Genomic DNA, 18,573 nt, shown 5'->3' on the forward strand with positions numbered 1-18,573 from the left:
CAGTAGCTGCCAAGAAAGTACATTAACAGGCAGGTGAAGCTTGGTGTTTGCTGCTGTCTCTTTTCTCTGATCACTTCCTTGCTAGTCCTTTTCTCTGAATTTCTTGTTTATTCCTTCATGCAGTTTTTTTCTTCTCTAGTTTCTCTCTCTCCTGGCTATGTTACCCAGAAGCAATCAATTGAAAATGAAGAATTGATTTTGCAGATTGATTTCAAGGGTTTCTGCTGTAGTGAGAATGGTGAAGAGACCTGGGTGTTCCTGCTGCCTGAGGCTGTTCCACGCAGCCTTTTTAGGGGAACTCCTTGGTTCCCACTCCTGAGTGCCTGTACTTTAGGCTGCACAAGGGAAAGAGAGCTCAGCTCCCTTTCTCCATCTGCTTGGGTGCACTGATCTTGGCAGTGAGAATGATGTAGCTAATATCCCTCAGGATTCAGGGATATGATATTCAGGGATATTGAGATGGCTTCTCAAGTTCCCTTTGAGCCCTGCTTGTCCTGGTAGGTAGGGCATGTCCAGAGTAGGTATGAGCCATAGTGCTTTATGTGCCTTTTCCTTTCCTTCCCTTCTGTCTCCTCTTTCCTTCTCCAAGTCCGGTGACCTCTCTCAGGCTGGGAAATGCATCCTCAAAAAACATTCCTTTTCTAAGCCATTTTCAAAAGTACTACTATTGCCATGTTTTTATGTTCTGACAACATTTACAAGCTAGAAGCATTGGACTTTTTTTCTTAAGGTTCTCCAATATCGACCCCTAGTCCATCTCCGCTACCTCGTACCCCAACGTCCACTCCGGTGCACATGAAGCAAGGCTCTGCCAGCTCAGTCCTTAATAACCCGTATATTATTGTGGACAAGCCTGGACAGACGGTTGGAGCAGCAGCCACAAGCACAGGTGTGTAGTGTGACCACAGAAGGCAGTGGCTTAGTCTTACCCATTCAAGTTTGTTCTCCCCCCCCCAAAATGATCAGTGTAACAGCAGCGTTTCAGCTCGTGGAGATGGAAAAGTGCTCAGCAGAGAAAGAGGAAGGTGCTGGTGTGTGTGCGTGGCTGAGGATATCTCAGACTTGAGCGTTGCTTCCTTTAGGAAACAGCACACTGTAAAACCAAACTGAGTTCACAGACACCTCTTCAAAGAGAGCCTGTTGTTTTCAGGTAAAAGGGAAGGGGAGAAGGTGATGTAGACTGTCTTGCAGTGCTTTAGACAGGAAGAGTGCACAGGTGGCTGAGTGACAATGCTGGTGTGGATGTGGCAGAGCATGGAGAAGTCACAGTGACTGGCAGATCAGTCTTAGGTCTCAGTGTGGGGCACAGGAGATGTGTTGAAATGCAGAGACCCTGGTTACCAGGAGAACAGCTGTGCTGGATTTTGTTTGTGCTCTCAGCTTCTACCTGGTCCAATTCCAGCTGGTTTGGATTCCTCTTAACTAGATTCCCTCAGTGGTGACAAAAGCCTGGGGCCACAGGGAGGGCTGAACCTCAGGACACAGGTGATGGATAGAGGAGTCAGTCAGTAATCTTTGTGTTGGGGTGGAGGAAAGGTCCCTCAGAAGTCATTTGTTTGTTGTGGTTTATGGCCAAGAACTGCTGTCTGTTTAAAAGCACATTTGTTTGTGTATGTGCGTGCTGGCCAGCATCTCAGCAGGATGCCCAGGGCCAAGTTGGGGGCATACAGCACCCATGGAACACAAACCATTTGCTGGGCCACGGGCATGGTTGGAAAACACAAAAAATATTTTTATTAATGCTTCCTCCCTTTATCAGAGGGAACACAGCTGTCATGTTCATTTTAATTTCATCACAGAGGGAATTGGTAGGGTAATTGGTAGGAACTGTGTAGCTGTATCTGAATTTTTTTAAGTATGTTTTGTGGCTTTCTTGGTAACACTGATGCTGTTTCACCAAAAGGGTTTGATTAATTGGGGTTTTTTTGATTGGTTGGGGGATTTCTGCCTCTTATTTCTGTTTCTTTACCTCCAGCCTGACTGTGTTCTCTGCCTAAGTGGTTTATCATGGTTTGGGTAACTTCTGGGTTCTTCTAATAGAGGTTTGTACATGGAGGATAGGATGTGCAGGTGGTTGGCATGTACAAACTTTAATGTGCAGTTACTGTTAAAGCTGTGGTTTCCCACCACACTCTGCACACAAATGTACAGAGTGGCCTGACAGAGGCTGCTTGCTGTCTCTCCCTCCCTGCACTCCTGTGCCTCCCCTGCATCCTGCACAAGTCAGATCACATCAGTGGCAGAGCAGAAGATTGATACCCTCCCCTCCCCAACAACTTTGTTGTGAGAGAGCCTCTTCACCAGACCCTGTGTGAGGGTGCAAGAGGGTCTGTAGAACTCACTTTTTGGGGAACAGCAGCCAGGCTGAATTGAGCATAATGTGTATTACAGAAAAAGTCACTGGGGCACTTTTGATAAGGCTGCAGATCGTATTTAAGGAAAGGGGTGAGATCTTACTCAGTGAAAGCCAGCCTTCCCAAAGCCCATTCTCAGAAGTGGCTGCTCATTTACTTCTAAACTCAAGGGTGGATTATAGTACAACTGTATGAGACACTGCCTTTTTGGCTTTCATGTGTGTAATTCATGGCTTTGGTGTCTCTTGAACAAATAAAACTGCCAAAGCAGGCCAACAGCAGCAGTCAGAAGACTGCTGAGGAGCAGTCTTGTGCACAGGCTGATAATGCAGGGTAAGTTTACCACTGGACCCCCATCCATCCTGGGGGGCCAGGAGAGTGCTGTGGCACATGTGTCAGTCTGATAATTTTGCAAGAGCATCTGCCACAGATGACTCTATGCTTTCATTCCTTGTTTCTCTTTCTTCCTTTACCTTCCTCACTCTGTCCCTTGCTCTTGTAATTCTTCACTTTATCTCCATCCTTTTGTGACCTTTCTTTTCCTTCCCTCCCTGCCAGTGTCCAAGTGTGGGTGTGCCAGGGTGTGCCTCCCTGCCAGTGTCCTGTGTGGGTTCAGGGGGTTTCTGGGCAGCAGAGGATTTTGCATCTGTCCTAATTTCACGTATTTGCACCTGTAGCTGATATCCTCAGCCACCCAGGAAGGTTCCTGACCATTTGCTTGCAGCACTCAGAGCAGTGGGTGGAGAGTACCTCCTCTGGGGCACAGTTCCTGCAGGTGGAAATTCGGTGGTGGATCTGTTTTGTGCCCATGGCGGTTCCTGCTGTTGCACGTGATGGAGAATGCAGATGAAATGAAATGCCCTGTTCCTTGTTAGAAGAGGTTTCATGTGTGCAGTGGCCCTGCTCCCAGCCCTCACCCAGTGTTTGCTTTATTTCCTGCTGTGCAGGGAGCCCGACCAGCAAACTGAGCAGTGTCTGTCAGGCCTCTCACGGGACTGGATCTCCTGTGTCAAAGACCCATGGGAGCAGTTTCGGCACCTCAGCTGTCAAGGTAATGTTCTCATTAGGTGTGTACTTCCTTTTTAGAGTCCAGCTTTCTGTTAAATGGGACTCTTGAGCATTAAAAAGTCTACAGTTCAGGCACATTCCTTGGATTGTCATTTCATGTGAAGGTTTAGTGTGTCTAACAGATGGAGCCATAGGAGAGCATGGTGCTGATACAAGATGATAGTGTCACTTCATGCAGCTCTAATTAGGCTTGCCTACATATCTGTTAAAGGCTCTGCTCTTCTGCTTCTCTGCAAGGAAATTCATGGAGGGCATAGCTCCCCAAACACTGCATCTTTCAAAAAAGCTCCTCCGTAGCTGGCTTTGATCTTCTTCACTTTGTTAGTCACAGAGTATGATGAAACCAGAGATGCCTACCTCAAAACCTTCACTCTGTTCATTATTCTTGTACAGCAGCTGTTCCTAGCAGCCTGAAAATAACTCATGTAGTGTTTTTACAACTGCCTGCATTTAAAAAAAAATGTTTATGTAAACAGTGGAGTAACATTTGAATGTGTAAACAAACAGCAATAAATACAGTTCATGCTTTTGATCTGCAAAGCCCAAAAGGTACAGAACTGAACTGTCTCACATAGAATCTATCCCTCATCTTGTGCTAGGGATGATATTTCTGGCAGGGAAGTGGCGTCAGCAAGGCTCTGAAAGCAGCTGGTGGGTGTGCTGCTGGAAGCAGGAGCGTTTCCCTATCTCCAAGCCTCAGTATTAAAGCAGGATATGGTGGGGGAAGGCTTGTCAGTCAGCCTGCAGAGAGCAAATCACTTCACATTTGGAACTGAGATGCTTCCTGTGTCTTCTGGGGGAAAAGTGTTGCAGCCTGTTGTCTGAAGCAGTTAGTTTGGAGTAGCATTTGCAGTGTCAAGTGTGCAGCTGGCTAGTCAGATGTTAAAAACCTGTGTGCTCAGATGGATTTCACTTAACAATGTTGAAAATCATTCATTATTTGTTTTTCATGGATTTTCAACAGTTTTTTTCTGAAAAGTTTTCAGTGAGTCAAAGTAGGCACACATCATTGGTTACAGCTGAATTCTGTATTTCCAGGGCAACGTTAAAAACTGAAGATATTTTTAAAAACCCATAAAAATCATACTTCTGTAAACAGAAATGTAATTTGATTTATGTCTTCTGGTTGCTGTAAAAGCTGTAATTTTAGGGTTTCTTTAAAGAGATGAATGTGCCTGATAGTTCAGTGGGATATTACAGGTTGTGCTTAACTCACTTTTCATCTCTTCACTCTGTGCTAGTTTTCTGTATTTGTTTTAATGACTTCAGGCTGTGTTCCTGCAGCCAGTCTCAAATGCAGCTGCTGTTGGGAGGACAGGTTGTGCCTGTAGCCTTGTCTTCACACCTCCCCTTTGCTACCAGCTGTGCAGCTGTGTGGTGACCCAGAACAGACAGCTCACCTGTGTGAGAGCTAATGTTTCCAGCCACCTGTGTCAGTACAAGGAAGGTGCCAGGAGTTACAGGGCCTGATTTCTGCTCATGATCCAACCCAGGGATGGGCCAAGTGATTGTAAAACCATGGCTTTGGGGTTCACATGGATTGTAAAAGAGAGCAGTTACACTGTAACAAACTCCCTCAAATGCACATGACTTCTCTGCTGGCCTCAGACCCAGAAGTGCCAGGTGAAGGTGACAAAACTTTTTTACTTAATGTTTGTTGTTTCTGCCAAATGGTGAGTTCTGTCTGGATCATTGTGTACTACTGCATTGTTCCAGTTAGAGGAGAGCATAAACTCCTCTGAGAGAAGAATTTTCCCCTCTGTAACTTGTTTCTTCTTACACTGCCTTCTCTCTCTGAGATGGTGTAAAGAATCACAAAATAATTGAGGTTGGCAGTGACCTCTAGAGATCAACCACTCCAAGTCAAAGCAGGGACATATAGAGTAGGTTCCTTGGGAATGTGTCCAATTGGGTTTTGAGGATCTTCAAGACTGAAAAGTCCCAGCCTCTCTGACCAACCTGTTACTCTGTTTGGTCACCATAAACAACACTAACAAGATTTTCCTTATCATTTCCTGTATTTCAGTTTGTTCCCATTGACTCTGTCCATGCATGGGGTACTATTGAGTGTTGTCTGGCTTGACCTTCATTACACCTTTTTAGCAGGCATTTGTATGCATTGATAAGATGCCCCCTCAGCCTGTGTGAATTTTAAGTGAAATACTTCTATATAAAAAATTTATCAGAGAACATGAGTTGATATTTTTGCCTGTGTATGACACAGTAAGAAACAGTTACTGCTGTTGGAGATGCAACTTTCCAAGTAAAATTTGCTTTGTGGGTTGCATTAAGAAAGTTAGACTCCTTTTACTCAAGCGTTGACTGATTTTTGGAAGTGTCTTATTTGCACAGATAATTTGGCCTGCCCAGATGGTCCATGCTGCCCTTCATTAGCAGTCACTTGTGTTATTTCTTTTATTAGATGTATCACAGATTTTAGCACTGTGTCTTCTTATTTGCAGCAGGAGGATTCTCTTTTTGCCACCATGCCACCCCTTTGTCCCATTGGGAGTCATTCCAAGGTGCAAAGCCCCAAATCGGTCACTGGAGGACTGGGAGCTTTTACAAAGGTATTCCTCCTGATTTTTGTGCTGGGACAGGCAGCCCAGTGATGTCATTTAATGCTGACTTGTCTATAGCTATTGGTTGTAACGTTGCAGGATGGAAATAAAAAACAGTTGGTTTGGAATATGGGTTTGAAACTTGAGAGTGTTGTGGCTCTGTGCTGAGACACAGGGTCTGAAGGAGTTGGGTCTGGCCAAGTCCCGTGTCAGTATATGAGTGGTACTTGTAACACTACCAGCAATTGCTGTGACTCTGTAATGTCACCTCTGAAATGGAGACTGCTTTGTCACTGTGTCACTTTGTCACACCACGATGTGTGGGAGCAGCCCTCACTTGGAGCCCTTGGAGAGTCCCTGTGGTGGTGATCACCACATGAGTTCAGAGTGTGCCTGCCCTTCCCTGCAGACAGGCTGCTCCACAAGCCGTATTCAGTGCTTGAAGGTGATGCCTTGGAGGGGCCCCCTAGAACAGAGGCTAGGGAAGATGAAGAGAATAAATTGGATATTTCTTAAAGGCCTTCAATAGGCACACCTTGGGCAGTCAGAAGCCTCCCAGAGGCTGCACTCAAAGTGGACAATGGTCACGAGTTTTTCAGACAATTTGAAGTTTAGTCCATTTACATATATTAATCTTCCAATTCCAGCTTCAGCTAATGAAGTCACTTACCCCCAGTTTGCTCCCCCCAATTCACTTTTGTTTATACTTTCAGGGCCTGAGGCTGTGGGGTGTCCTTGGGTTCCAGGCCCAGAGGAATTGTTTTGTCTGACCAAAGTGTGAAGACAGTATCTAACCCTCTGTTTAGAGTTTGCAGTTATACACTAATGCAGCACAGGATTTGATAAACATAAAGACTAAATTCCTAAGGCATCAAAGGTGTTTGCTTTCCTTGTGCGTGTTTGTTTCCCTTGCCCAGGTGATAATCAAGCAGGAGCCCGGGGAGCTGCCGCAGCAGGCGGCGGTGCCGGCGGCGGGCGCGGCGCAGCCCCCGCTGCAGCAGTACGTCACCGTCAAGGGCAGCCACATGCTGGCCCTGTCCCCGCAGAAACCCGCGGTGAGCGCCAGCGAGGGGACGGTGCAGTCCAAGGTAAGGGCCACACGGGCATCCCTGGGTGGTGGGAGCTGTCTGCTGGTGTTACTGCAGCCCTTGGTGATTCTCCCAGGGGAGCTGGGTTGATCCTGCCTGGCTCCCAGGCGGCAGCACTGTGGCTAGCTGGGTTCCTGTGTCCTGCTTCCATGTAGTGCTTGGGAAAGGGAGCAGGCGCTGCTGCATCTTACTGTGGGCAGGGACATCTCCTGCTTCTGTCCAAGCCATTGCAGCAGTGAGGTGCAGGTGCTTTTGGACTGTCCACCCAGAAAGCAGGCTGCTGTCACCAGCTCTTGCTGAAACTCATCCAGGTCTTTCCATAAGAGAAGGTGAATTCTTTCCTAGGAATGCAGGCCTGCAGCACAAGAGAACAGCACAAATAGGGAGCAGGGTGGAGGCTGAGCCAGAACTAACATTAGGTGGAAACAGTCCTATTTGAGTGGCAACTCAAGCATTTTACTGTAGGAATCATGTCAATGCAGTCCTGCTTTGACAGGAGTGACACAGCTTCCAGGAAGGCACAGTGCAGTGACAGGATGACAGATGTGTCAGAAATTGTCTCCATTCTTGCCTCTTTCCATTTTGGACAGGGTCAAGTGATGTGCCAGACGCTAGAGATTACATAAAGAACTTTAACATTTGCATAAGTAAATACTTTCTTTGCATTTGCAGCATTTCCTTGTTTTTGCTTCCTTTCTTGCCTGTTTGAGCAGGTATGCAAATACTCATGTTTCACTGCAGTTACCATTAACACATAAAATGGAAGCACTTTGTGGGTTCTGCTTTGAGGCCGTAGTTTTCCCAGGGGATCTGTTCCCATGAATGTGTTGAAACTGAATTTCTACATCTCCTTAATTCACCAAGGCAAGCTTTATCTTCAGCTGGAATTAAGCCATTGCTTATAAATCACTAAAAAAGGAATTGCCCTGTGATTTGAATGAACTTAATCTTTCGTGGTTGCACTGAGATCCTGTCTGGGTTTAACAGTTTATCGTTTTACTTTGGATTGGCCTCTTGCCGATTTAATTTTGTTCTTGAGTGAAGAGCTTCTGTTCATGACCAGGCATGTCCTGAAATGTCTGGAGATGGGGGTGGTGTACCAGCCAGGATTCCCAGGATGGCTGTGGCCAGCAGGGCCCCATCCCATCCCTGTTTGTTGCAGGTTGTTGGCGTTCCAGTTGGGTCTGCGCTGCAGTCAACAGTGAAACAAGCGGTGGCAATAAGTGGTGGGCAGATCCTTGTGGCGAAGTCCAGCTCCTCGGTAGCAAAAGCTGTTGGCTCGAAGCAGGTTGTGACTCAAGGTGTAGCCAAAGCCATCGTGAGTGGAGGTGGAGGGACAATTGTGGCTCAGCCCGTGCAGACTATAACAAAGGCGCAAGTTTCTTCCACAGGGGCTCTGAAAAGTACATCTCAAGGCTCAGGTAGAGTGATTTTACACTTTGTTAATAGCTAGTGATGGGTCTATAATGATTTATTGAAATGCAGAATAACTGTGTGTGATTGAAAATCTTGGAACTGAGTAGAGAGCTCTGTAGGAAAATTCAGGCTGAGATTAATAATAAAGTAAGTGTTAATTCATTATCTGTAAGGGGGAAGAGGGAGCACAAGTGCTTTAAAACATGTGGTGTTCTGGGAGTGGAGACCAGATGGATACTCTGGGGAATGTGCAGACTTCCAAGGAGCCAGGTTTCACATTTTTGTCTGGCATTATGGTCCTTTCCCCGTGGATCCAGCCAGCCAGATCCAAAGTGTCCCTATTTCATCCCCACATCTTTCCCAGTGCTTACAGGTACAGGAGTATGGGCAGAAGCCCCCTGTGTGCATCTGCACACAGCTGCTTTAGCTGAGCACAGGCTGGGGCTCTGCGCTGTTGGAAAGCTGCTGTGGGGTGCCTGGGGCTGCAGGAAGCCTGCAAACCCCACAGCTGTGCTGCTTTGGCCTGCAGCCACAAGTGGGACTGCATACAGAGAGATTGCTTCCAGAACTATTAAAAAAAGTGTCTGTGCATCACTGGTGGAGTTAATCTGCGGTTAGAGCAGCTAAGTAGGGATTACTGAGGGCTGGTTGCAAGTCACTGAGTACTTCCATCCTGTGCAGATTTCAGTGCATACTACTTTCTGCAAGCAGCTGTTTTATTGCTTTTTATTCTCTTTCTAGTGATGGCTACACTGCAATTACCAGCCACCAACCTGGCAAACTTGGCAAACTTACCACCAGGCACCAAGCTGTACCTCACCACCAACAGCAAGAACCCTTCTGGGAAAGGAAAACTGCTTCTGATACCCCAAGGAGCCATACTGCGAGCCACAAATAATGCTAGTTAGTCTTGCAGGGAAATGTAATGAGTTAAATAATGTAATCACTGCATAATTAATATGTTTGGCATTTTTGCTAGAAAGCATCCTGGTGCTGAGGAAATCAGTAACGGGATAGGGTGTCTTTGTTCACAGCAACCTATATGTGGTGCTTTTTAAGGCTGAGATCTCACAAGTGCCTTTTGTTTTCAGTGAAACTGCTTTTTGTGCCGTGCTCTCAATACAGAAATTTTTATGGTTAATAAGCCTGTGAATGGAACTCCCAGTGAAATACCTGCAGCTGGGGCAGTTCAACTTTGAACTCATTGGCAGCAGGGAAGATCAGATACTTGTGATGTTTATGACAGAGCTATGAGTACTTTTTTTACCTCTGTTTCTTAATGAGAGACTGCAAAAAGTCACTGTTCAGGCTGCTCCTTCTGGAGACAGGGAATATCAAAGTGTCATTGCAAATTTCCACTGCTTAGTATCCATGACCTGTTATTCTGTTAACGAAATTGCATTGACAGACAGTGAAATTAAAATTAAGAAGCCAGTGACATTCAGAGTGTTTCCAGAGCTTTTGCTGCAGATCCATAACCTGCAAAAGAGTGATGAAAAGATTGATCTTTTTTTGGACAGCGTTTTCATTTCATAGAAAGTTCAAAGCAGCCTGAAATGAGCTTTGCTTCTCCACCAGCCCCCCATATCTCTTCAGTAGCTCCTCTTGTTCATGGCATTAGCTGAGCTGTAAGAGAGCACAGCAGCACAACTGAACTCTTCTTTATTAAATTAATAACATTACTTGACTGCAAAACACATGGCACCAAATGTGTGGCAAAGTCTTTTCAAGTACTTGTATAGACAGGGATGCTTTAGCAGCTAGCGCTGTCTGATTACCAAAGGGTCAAGTCTTTTCCTCTGGTTACAGGTCTTCAGTCTGGTTCTTCTACAAATAGTGGAGGAGGAGGAGGAGGAGGAGGGGGAACCCAAAGCACGAGCAGTAACTTGTCACAGCACCTCACCTATACATCCTACATCCTGAAGCAGACACCCCAGGTCAGTAGCAAAAGCATCTCAGTGAAAGCACACTGACATTTCAGGCTGCAGGGGTGTTAGGTGGATGTCCTGTGGTTCTGTTAAATGTGAAACATTCTGGGACTCTGGTGTCTGGACTTTTCTCCTGCTCTGCTCACAACGTGTTCTGCAGCAAGAAGGCTGCATCCAGCTCTTAGTGCAAGAGCATCCAGTGTGGTTCGTATTGAGTGCCTTGTTGCAGAAGATGAAATGTTGTTGTGGCTACATTATAGCCACAAGCTTTTATCTGTTACTGACACCCCTAGATTTTTGTTGACTCTTAGATGTGTTCCAGAGTGCTGACCTCCCTGATTTCTTTCTGGAGCAGGGCACCTTTCTGGTTGGCCAGCCTTCACCTCAGGGCTCTGGGAAGCAGCTGACTCCAGCATCAGTTGTTCAGGGCAGTGTAGGAGTTGGAGCATCTTCCACACAAGGACAAGCCCTGAAAGTGATAACTGGACAGAAAACAGCTCTGTTTACACAGGTAATGTGCAACTGGCATGTTTCTCTCTTACTAGTTTTGTCAGCTAAAGTACAGGAACCACAGCTACACATTGTTGAGAGCATTTCCTTTCATAGTTGTTTGGTTTAATGTGGAATTTTGAGCAACTGTGGTGCTGGCTGTACCACGATGAAAGCACACAAAGGCTTGCTTTTATCAGACTACAGATTTCCAGCTTTCTCTTCTCAGAGAGGGTCAGTTTGTACTCTGTAAGCTTGGGGTTGCTGCTTTGTAAATGGGATCTCTTAGTGAAATGGAATTGGAAAAGTGAGTAGTCAGGTGCAAAAATGTACATAAATGTACTTGAACTTTAGAAATGGGTCACCTGCTAAAGCTCTTAAAAATCTTTGGGTTTGGTACAGCTCAAAGGTCCTTCTTTTAAAAAGCACCAAGTAGTCTCTGTGAAATTCAAATGCTCCAAGAGCACTCACAGTTGTTTATCCAAAATTCAAGGTTGGTAGACATATTTGCAAAGTCAACACTTGCAAAGTTGATTTCTGAGGTGATAATTTTGTTCCAGCAATTATTGCCAGAAATTGATTTTTTCAAAGGTATTTTGAAAATATTTTCTAGTAATATAAAAAGCATTTCTCTTGCTTGTTTTGTTGTTGGTGTTCTGTTTTGATTTGATTTTTTAAAAGAACTTAAGACCCTAACTAATATAATGTTTTCCTCATGCTGCATTCTTTCTCAAAGGCTGCATCCAGTGGACAGACATCACTGGTGAAAATATCAGATGGGTCTATAAAATCAGTGCCTGCCTCATCGCAGCTCTCCAAACCTGGCACCACCGTGCTGAGAGTATCAGGAGGTGTCATCACCACGGCTGCTGCTCCTGCTGTGGCCCTCCCCACAAATGGGGTGGCCCAGGTGAGAAACAGCACTGGCAGTGTTCTGGAGTGCAGTGTTTGCACTCCTGCCACGACAGTCCCAGGGAAGGATAAGTGAGTGTTCTGGTGGGTGGATGCGGCCATGGATGCAATTGATGCGGGCTGCCCACCTGGAGTGGAGCTGCAATGCATGGAGAAGGGGGGAGGCTGCAAGATGAAGAGTGTGGAATTCACTCTGAGCCTGTTTCTTCCTATGAGCCCCTAATCTGTGCCTCCCAAATGCCTGTGCAGAGCGGATGCTGTGCTGCTGCAGCCTCCATTCTGTATGTGCCATTATTGTGTGTGGACTTCTGGATATGAGCTTGAGAATCTCTTGCTTCCTAACATCTGATAGATAAAAATTTGGGTTTGCGACTTTTATTACTTATATTACCTTGTTGTGCTTACTTTTGAATCACATGTGACATGAAAAGGGATTTGTTATCCCTCTCTGCCTCTTATCCAGCAAACAGATAATGCAGCTTCCAGTTCATCATCTTCTGGAACTCCTGCAGCAAAGACACCTGGCCAGCAACACCAAATCTGTGTAAGCCAGAGCCAGTCTGCTTCATCAGTAGTGAATAAGACTGCGACTTCCAGTGTTGTAAGTGTTGCTTCCTTGATGACTACAGCAACACCTGTGACGGGAAAAGCTACAGTATCAGGTACTAAACTCCCTTCACACCTTTCCTAGAGAAAGCTAGAATCCAGGTGTGAGTTCTGAACATGTCTTCACTGTAAACAAAAGAATTTAGTCACCTGCATTTATGAGTTTGTGAAAGTCATGATTTCTAAAACATCTTATTAGCATAACTTTTGGCTTAGCCAAGGAAATTTCTAATAATTTGGCATCCTTTTGGTATTGACTGCATCTGTTACAATTAACAGAACAAATTACCCTTTGGTATTGGAGAGGAATTTTAGTTTTCAAGCCAGGTTTTCACTAGAAGATGCATTTTGCCTGTCAGGAGCAGAGTGTGTCACAATCAAGACACCAGCAGTACTACAGACTTGATCAGTTTGTGAAAGTGAAACTCCACTGTATGCAGAGAGGGAGCAGAATTTGTCTGTGAGGCTTTGCATCTGCTCTGTTGGGACTGAAAAGGAGAGAGATGTTGATTAGAGGGAACTGGAGCCTTTGAAGTCAGAATTCATTAAGTACAGTGAAATAGGCTGGATCTGGAACATTCAAGTTAATAAAAATGATGTAATAAAAATGGGATGCCCTTAAATGAAGGGGAGTTCTCCTTATTTAGTTTTGTTGTATTTTCAGCATCTTTCATGTCAGGGAGGGCAAATACAGCAGGTCTGAGAGTTAGGAGTTAGAACTGGAAATTTTTGTTTAGATTAATTTACCTGCTGGCATGTTCTGCTCACTTGAAATGGTTTCTTATGAAGTGAAAGCAGAGTAAAAATACAGAAAAGAGAAAATAAGTGACACTGAGCTCATCTGACAGTGTCTTCTTGATGTAGCTCTTCTTGTTTCCTCTCAATTCAGACTTAAGCTTCTCCTTTCTCAGGGGTATATTTTACCCAGAGCTTGAAAATAAACAGCATCAGTTGCTAAGACTGACAGAACCCTGCAGGAAGCAATTCAGTATTTTTGTATTTGCAAGGAAAGCAGCCAGGTGGGTTTTTTGGAGGAAATAAGCCATACTAAATAGTTTTCAGATTAAGACTCCCATTTATGTGTGAGAATACATGTTTTGGGGGGTTTTTTATAACCTGAGATGTTGACTTCATCGTGGAAAGCTCTTGAAGACTCTCAGAAGGAACAGTGGCTATAAAAGTTATTTCAATGTAATAACAAAGAAAAACTCAAAACTGTTAAAATTCTGAACATTTGTGTTTTTAAAGGCAGCTTTTTGAAAAGAATTTCAAACTTTGCTTTGTTTCGTATCAAGCAATGTCTCCCACCCACCAGGCTGATAGGGTTTGTTGAAAAGGTTCTGAGACATCAGTGAGTCCCACACAAAGGAATGAGTAGCACATAGCTCACATAGGTGAGCCTTCCTGCCTGGATGTGAAAGCCTAACTGACTCAGGATGCTGGGCATCCTGAAAAACCAAGAAAAACCAAGGCATCTTCACCAGAATTTGCATGTTTAGTACTTGGAAGTCAGCTGTGTTTCAGTACTACTACTGCTACTAATAATAATAATGTCAAGAAAAATCCTATTTACAGAATTGCCATGGTGAAATGAAGAAGTTTATTGTAGTTAATGTTTTAAAAGAGAAGCCTGCTAAATTCGCACAATCTGAGGAAAAGTTAGCTAAAGTTAGATTGAATACAATTGCATGGAAAATAGCCAGTTTACCTGTAGAAAGCATGGACATAGGCCCAAATCACAGTGTTAGAGTGCTGGCTGTGGTGCCTTGGGGTGACATCACAAAGAGATGACATCTCCCTGTGGAGGAGAGAGGTGGCAGACAGGTGATGAGCACTCACTCATGGGACTGTGGCACACCTTGGAGTCCTGCTGATTTCTCCCAAAGTTACTGATCATTGGTAATGCCATTAATATCTGAGTGTTCTGCTAGTTCTTTTAGCCTCTACTAAAATCAGGGATTTAGTTCAGTCTCCAGTTTAATTAATAAATTTAATTTCCCAGTCTGATTAGCCATCCTTCTGGGTGTGTTCAGTGTACCTTGCAGAGAGACTCACACAATGCTCAGTTCAGGTGTGTCCTTTGTCAGACCTGCTGCACAGCAGCCTTAGGCTTGTCCCATAGTTGGAACAGGGTTATTGTGTGCTGCTGAGTGCAGTGGATGCTGCTAAGCTGAACTGCAGAGGTGTGAGTGGCACTGGGATACCTCCCTGACAGCAGCTGTGTGGCTACAACAGAGCTGTTGTTCACTGGCTTACCGCAGCCTTGAGCACAAGGTCTGGTCCTGACAAGAGTGTTTTACTCTGCTGAGCCTGCTTCAGTTGAAAGGTTTGTTACATCAACTTTTGCTTGAGATTCCTTAGGTAATGAGGAGATTTGCTTTACAACTCTCAGAGTGCTGTGCAGCATGTAAGAGTGCACACTGTGGTGCAGCACTACAGCGTTTGAGCCATCACTTGTGCCAGTGGAAACTCGTCCTGACAGCTCACCCAACTGTGGCTTGTTAAGAGGGTGGCAGTGCTAGGTTACATGCCATCCTGCTTCAAGCAGAAAGGGAGAGAAGTAGCTGGAGGTAAACTAACTGGTGTGTTTTATTTAACATTTTGTCTTCCGTTCTTCTTGCAGGGTTGCTAAAAATCCACTCAAATCAGTCTAGTCCACAGCAGGCTGTTCTGACAGTTCCCAGCCAGCTTAAACAGCTCGGTGTAAACACAGCTTCTGGAGGTGTTCAGACAATACTCATGCCTATGAACAAAGGTAAAGGGCAGAGGAGGATGACACACGGTGTTTGAAAATCTCCTTTGACACAGGGTAGCACTTGGTCACTGTTGGCATACATGATCCGGAGTAGAGATAGAGGAAATTGTAGCAAGGAATTCATCCCTAAACTTTGTGCTGCAAAAAGTGGGCTGCTTCTAAAAATGTTAATTTGTCACAGCATATGAAATTTGATATTTTTTTTTCCTTCTTTGTTGCCCCCTTCCCTTTTTTTTTTTCTTCTTTTCATCTCCAGTGCTACAGTCACTTTCTACCAGCAAAGTTTCAGCAGTCACAGCAGCAAGTACAGTTGTCCCAAGTCCCTCCACAGCATCCATTGCCAAAGGTAAAAAGGGATTTCTTAGTAAGACAAGCAGTAAAAAAAAGCTAGTGCTGCTTTATGCAAGTGGCCTGACTATTATCCATGACTGTGGGTTCCTTTATTTTTATTATTAGTAGAGTTTAAATCAAGTTAAAATGACACCTGGGGACTAGGAATTTAACAGTAACTTCCCCCTCAACAAATCCCAGAGGTCAGAGAAATATGGAGGAAAATGAGAACGTTCTAGAAAACTACAAGGAGTACCTAAAACACTCACTGTTTCAGTCCATATTTGCAGAACTGCATAGAGGAACAAGTATTCAACCCCAGATCCTGCTGTTCTCAGCCAGATGTACTGGAGGTTGCTTTCCAGCAGCACTAGATGCAGACAGCACGTGTACCTGTGCACACAGAGGGGAAAGAGATACACACAATCCTTCCCAGAATCAAGCATGGGGCAGAGTTGACACACCTGAAGTCCAGTTCTGGCAGAACTGTCATTTCTCTTTCCATCCCACAGCTGCATGGCCAGACTGCCTGGTTATTTGGGTTCAGCACATCTCTCACTGCTTCTGTCTCAGCAGAGTTCTGTCCTAGACGTGAGAAAGTTCACATGTCAGAATCAGTGATGTCCTCAAAAAAGTTGTGACTTTGAAATGTCACTTCTTGTTAAAACTTGGTAGCTTTCTGTCCAGCTCTTTGTTTGCAGATGGGCCAGGCAGTTCAGTTTAGATCAGGCAGTCATATGCAAAACAGCAGCAATTGATTATGCAGGTGTTCTGACAAGGATGAGATGTGAGCATGTGGAGATTTGAGGGGGGAACATGTTCTGGTAGGTCTCTTTCAGCAAAATTGAAGGTCAAATTGTTCATGCTTAGCAATGAGAATGCAAACAATAAATGAAGGGATGTTATGTAAGGCCTTTAGTTTTACTAGAATCTCACAAGGCTGTCTGGTACTTTTATCAAGCTGGCTGTACTTTTTGTCTTAAAATGTGCTCTGTTTCTTTGAAGTTAAGATGGAGCCTGATTCAACAGGACAAAACTGCAGTTCTGTGGGTACCCAGGAAGGCCAAGCAGCAGTTAAAACAGAAGAGAGCTCTGAACTTGGGAATTATGTTATCAAGTAATTGTTCATTTCTCTATAAGGATTTCTGATCTTTGAAGTGCTGGGGGAACAGAGATGGTTCTGGGGATGCGTGCAGTCGTGTTACTTTGACCTAGAAATACATTATAAAATCTGTCCCATATACTGCTGTATCTGTACTAATCCTGTTGGGTGGCATTTGTTTCAGACAGTGTTGCAATGTTTTATTTGTGAATGGATTTTTATGCACGGTTCACAAAAGGGGAAAAATTATTTGAAGATTTGCAGTTGTTTTGGGCTTTATTAAAATCACAGGCTGCTAAAATCTCTTTACCATCCTGTGCTTGTGAAAGTCCCATGGCCACTGCATGGCCTTAGTCAGGTCACACTGCCCAGTGAAATGCAGCTCTGAAAAGGGGCATCTGAAATAAGTAGAACTGTCCACCTTCTGGACTCTCAAGTCTTGTGAAGGTCATGTATTTGCGTAATTACTTAGTATGAGGGCTTCTTTGCTTTAGAATTAAATAATAATGAGTATTTGATCACTGGATGCTGTGAAATCCAGTGCCTTGTTTGCAGTGCTTTTGCAAGTAAATGTTAGTGTTTTTTCACCAGAACTCAGACTGCAGAATTTCCTCTGCACATTTCTTGCAGTGTGTAGGGTGTCTCTTCTGCTCTTGATTCCTCCAACTTTCCTGTCTCTGTGGTTTTTAAAGTTTTGTTATCTCAGTGTATCCCTGCAGATACTACCCTGATGGAGTGTGTGTAAGAGACAGGAATAAATCTTCAGTCACTACACACTGAAAATTATCTTAGTTACAAGATAATTATTGGAAAATACAGTTCCTGACAGTTCAATAGACTTATGGCTGGTTAAGTCAAGTCCCATAAATACAAAGTGTCCCATGTTTCCTACTCGGGCAGCCTGCACTAATTATTCCTCAAAGTAACGTTGCAGCTTGCGAGACTAATGCAAGGATTTTCTCCAAGCCTGTCTTCAGTTTCTTCAGCCTGAAAAATTCAGCTTCAGATGTGGACACTTTGGCAAGAGGAAGGGCTGAAATACCTTCTCTGGATTGGGGTGTAACAGTTTATCCTCACACTGCTATTCGTAATGCCTTGGGGCTAAAGACTTTAAACCATGCAGTGATTTTGAAACCTTTTACATCTGATTCATTGCTTCCAACAGCAATCTTCACTGTGATTCTTTTTATCCCTTGCAGCATAGAATATTTGGAGAACGTCCAGCAGCTTTTAACAGCAATAGTGAAGAAGGTTCCATTAATTGCTGAAAAAAGTAAGCAGTAAATGAAAAGGCTTTGCTCTGTATTGTTAGTGTATCAACAGAATGCCTTGCATACTTTGTAGTCACAGAAGTTATTAAAAGGTGGAATGAAATGAAGCCATTATCCTAAAGAGTTTACTCCAGAGGTTTTTCTGAAGATGCTTAGAATTAGGTTCTTCCAGTAAAGTGCAATACGTTGTTAGCAGTTAAAATCTTTAATCTGTTTTTTTTTCATTAGAAATAGATTGTATTTCTTCACATAATGGCTGCAAGTAGGTTTTCTTTTTCCTGGTTTGTCCTTAATGGATTTGCTTTTTGCTTTTCTTTTTTCATTTTTTAAATTTAAAACTAGGGTTTCATCAAGATGGCAAATACAGTAACATATCTCAACACTGAAATGTGTTTTTATTGGAGTTTTTGCCTTCTTTTTTAAGCAAAAGGGAGTACTTTGCAGAGAAACATTTTAATCTTGTATGGTACTTTATTATTTCATTCCTCTTACTCATGTACATAACTGAAAATGTATCAGCTTTCCCTGGTAACCAGTACACTTTGAATGAGTGGTCCTGGAGTCTGGGTAGAGCAGATCCTCTCAAGCAGAGGCAGCAGAGGAGTGAGAGGCACAGTAACGCTTTCACCACATACAGCTCTCATGCTTTTGCCAGGAAACCTTTTCACTGTTTCATTTTTATGTTGTCATTTG

At 44.1% G+C, this 18,573-nt stretch overlaps 1 protein-coding gene across 7 annotated transcripts in view; it reads left to right on the plus strand.

Moving 5' to 3' along the window:
• Positions 1–18,573, plus strand: part of YEATS2 (YEATS domain containing 2) — a 47,751-nt gene that overhangs the window by 18,890 nt on the left and 10,288 nt on the right. For 4 of the 7 annotated variants that reach the window (XM_086843662.1, XM_086843661.1, XM_086843665.1 and 1 more), the window contains 14 exons: positions 731–889; positions 3,302–3,405; positions 5,885–5,992; positions 6,901–7,071; positions 8,234–8,492; positions 9,229–9,390; positions 10,297–10,424; positions 10,771–10,926; positions 11,641–11,814; positions 12,280–12,478; positions 15,046–15,177; positions 15,434–15,523; positions 16,513–16,624; positions 17,809–17,882. In XM_086843662.1, the coding sequence (XP_086699788.1) occupies positions 731–889; positions 3,302–3,405; positions 5,885–5,992; positions 6,901–7,071; positions 8,234–8,492; positions 9,229–9,390; positions 10,297–10,424; positions 10,771–10,926; positions 11,641–11,814; positions 12,280–12,478; positions 15,046–15,177; positions 15,434–15,523; positions 16,513–16,624; positions 17,809–17,882 (2,028 nt within the window). The remainder of the gene's footprint in view (positions 1–730; positions 890–3,301; positions 3,406–5,884; positions 5,993–6,900; positions 7,072–8,233; positions 8,493–9,228; positions 9,391–10,296; positions 10,425–10,770; positions 10,927–11,640; positions 11,815–12,279; positions 12,479–15,045; positions 15,178–15,433; positions 15,524–16,512; positions 16,625–17,808; positions 17,883–18,573) is intronic. The other 3 variants (XM_086843664.1, XM_086843666.1, XM_086843663.1) reach the window with 2 other exon arrangements.

This window comes from Cyanistes caeruleus, chromosome 10 (assembly GCF_971803275.1).
Source record: "Cyanistes caeruleus chromosome 10, bCyaCae1.hap1.1, whole genome shotgun sequence".
NCBI lineage: Eukaryota > Metazoa > Chordata > Aves > Passeriformes > Paridae > Cyanistes > Cyanistes caeruleus.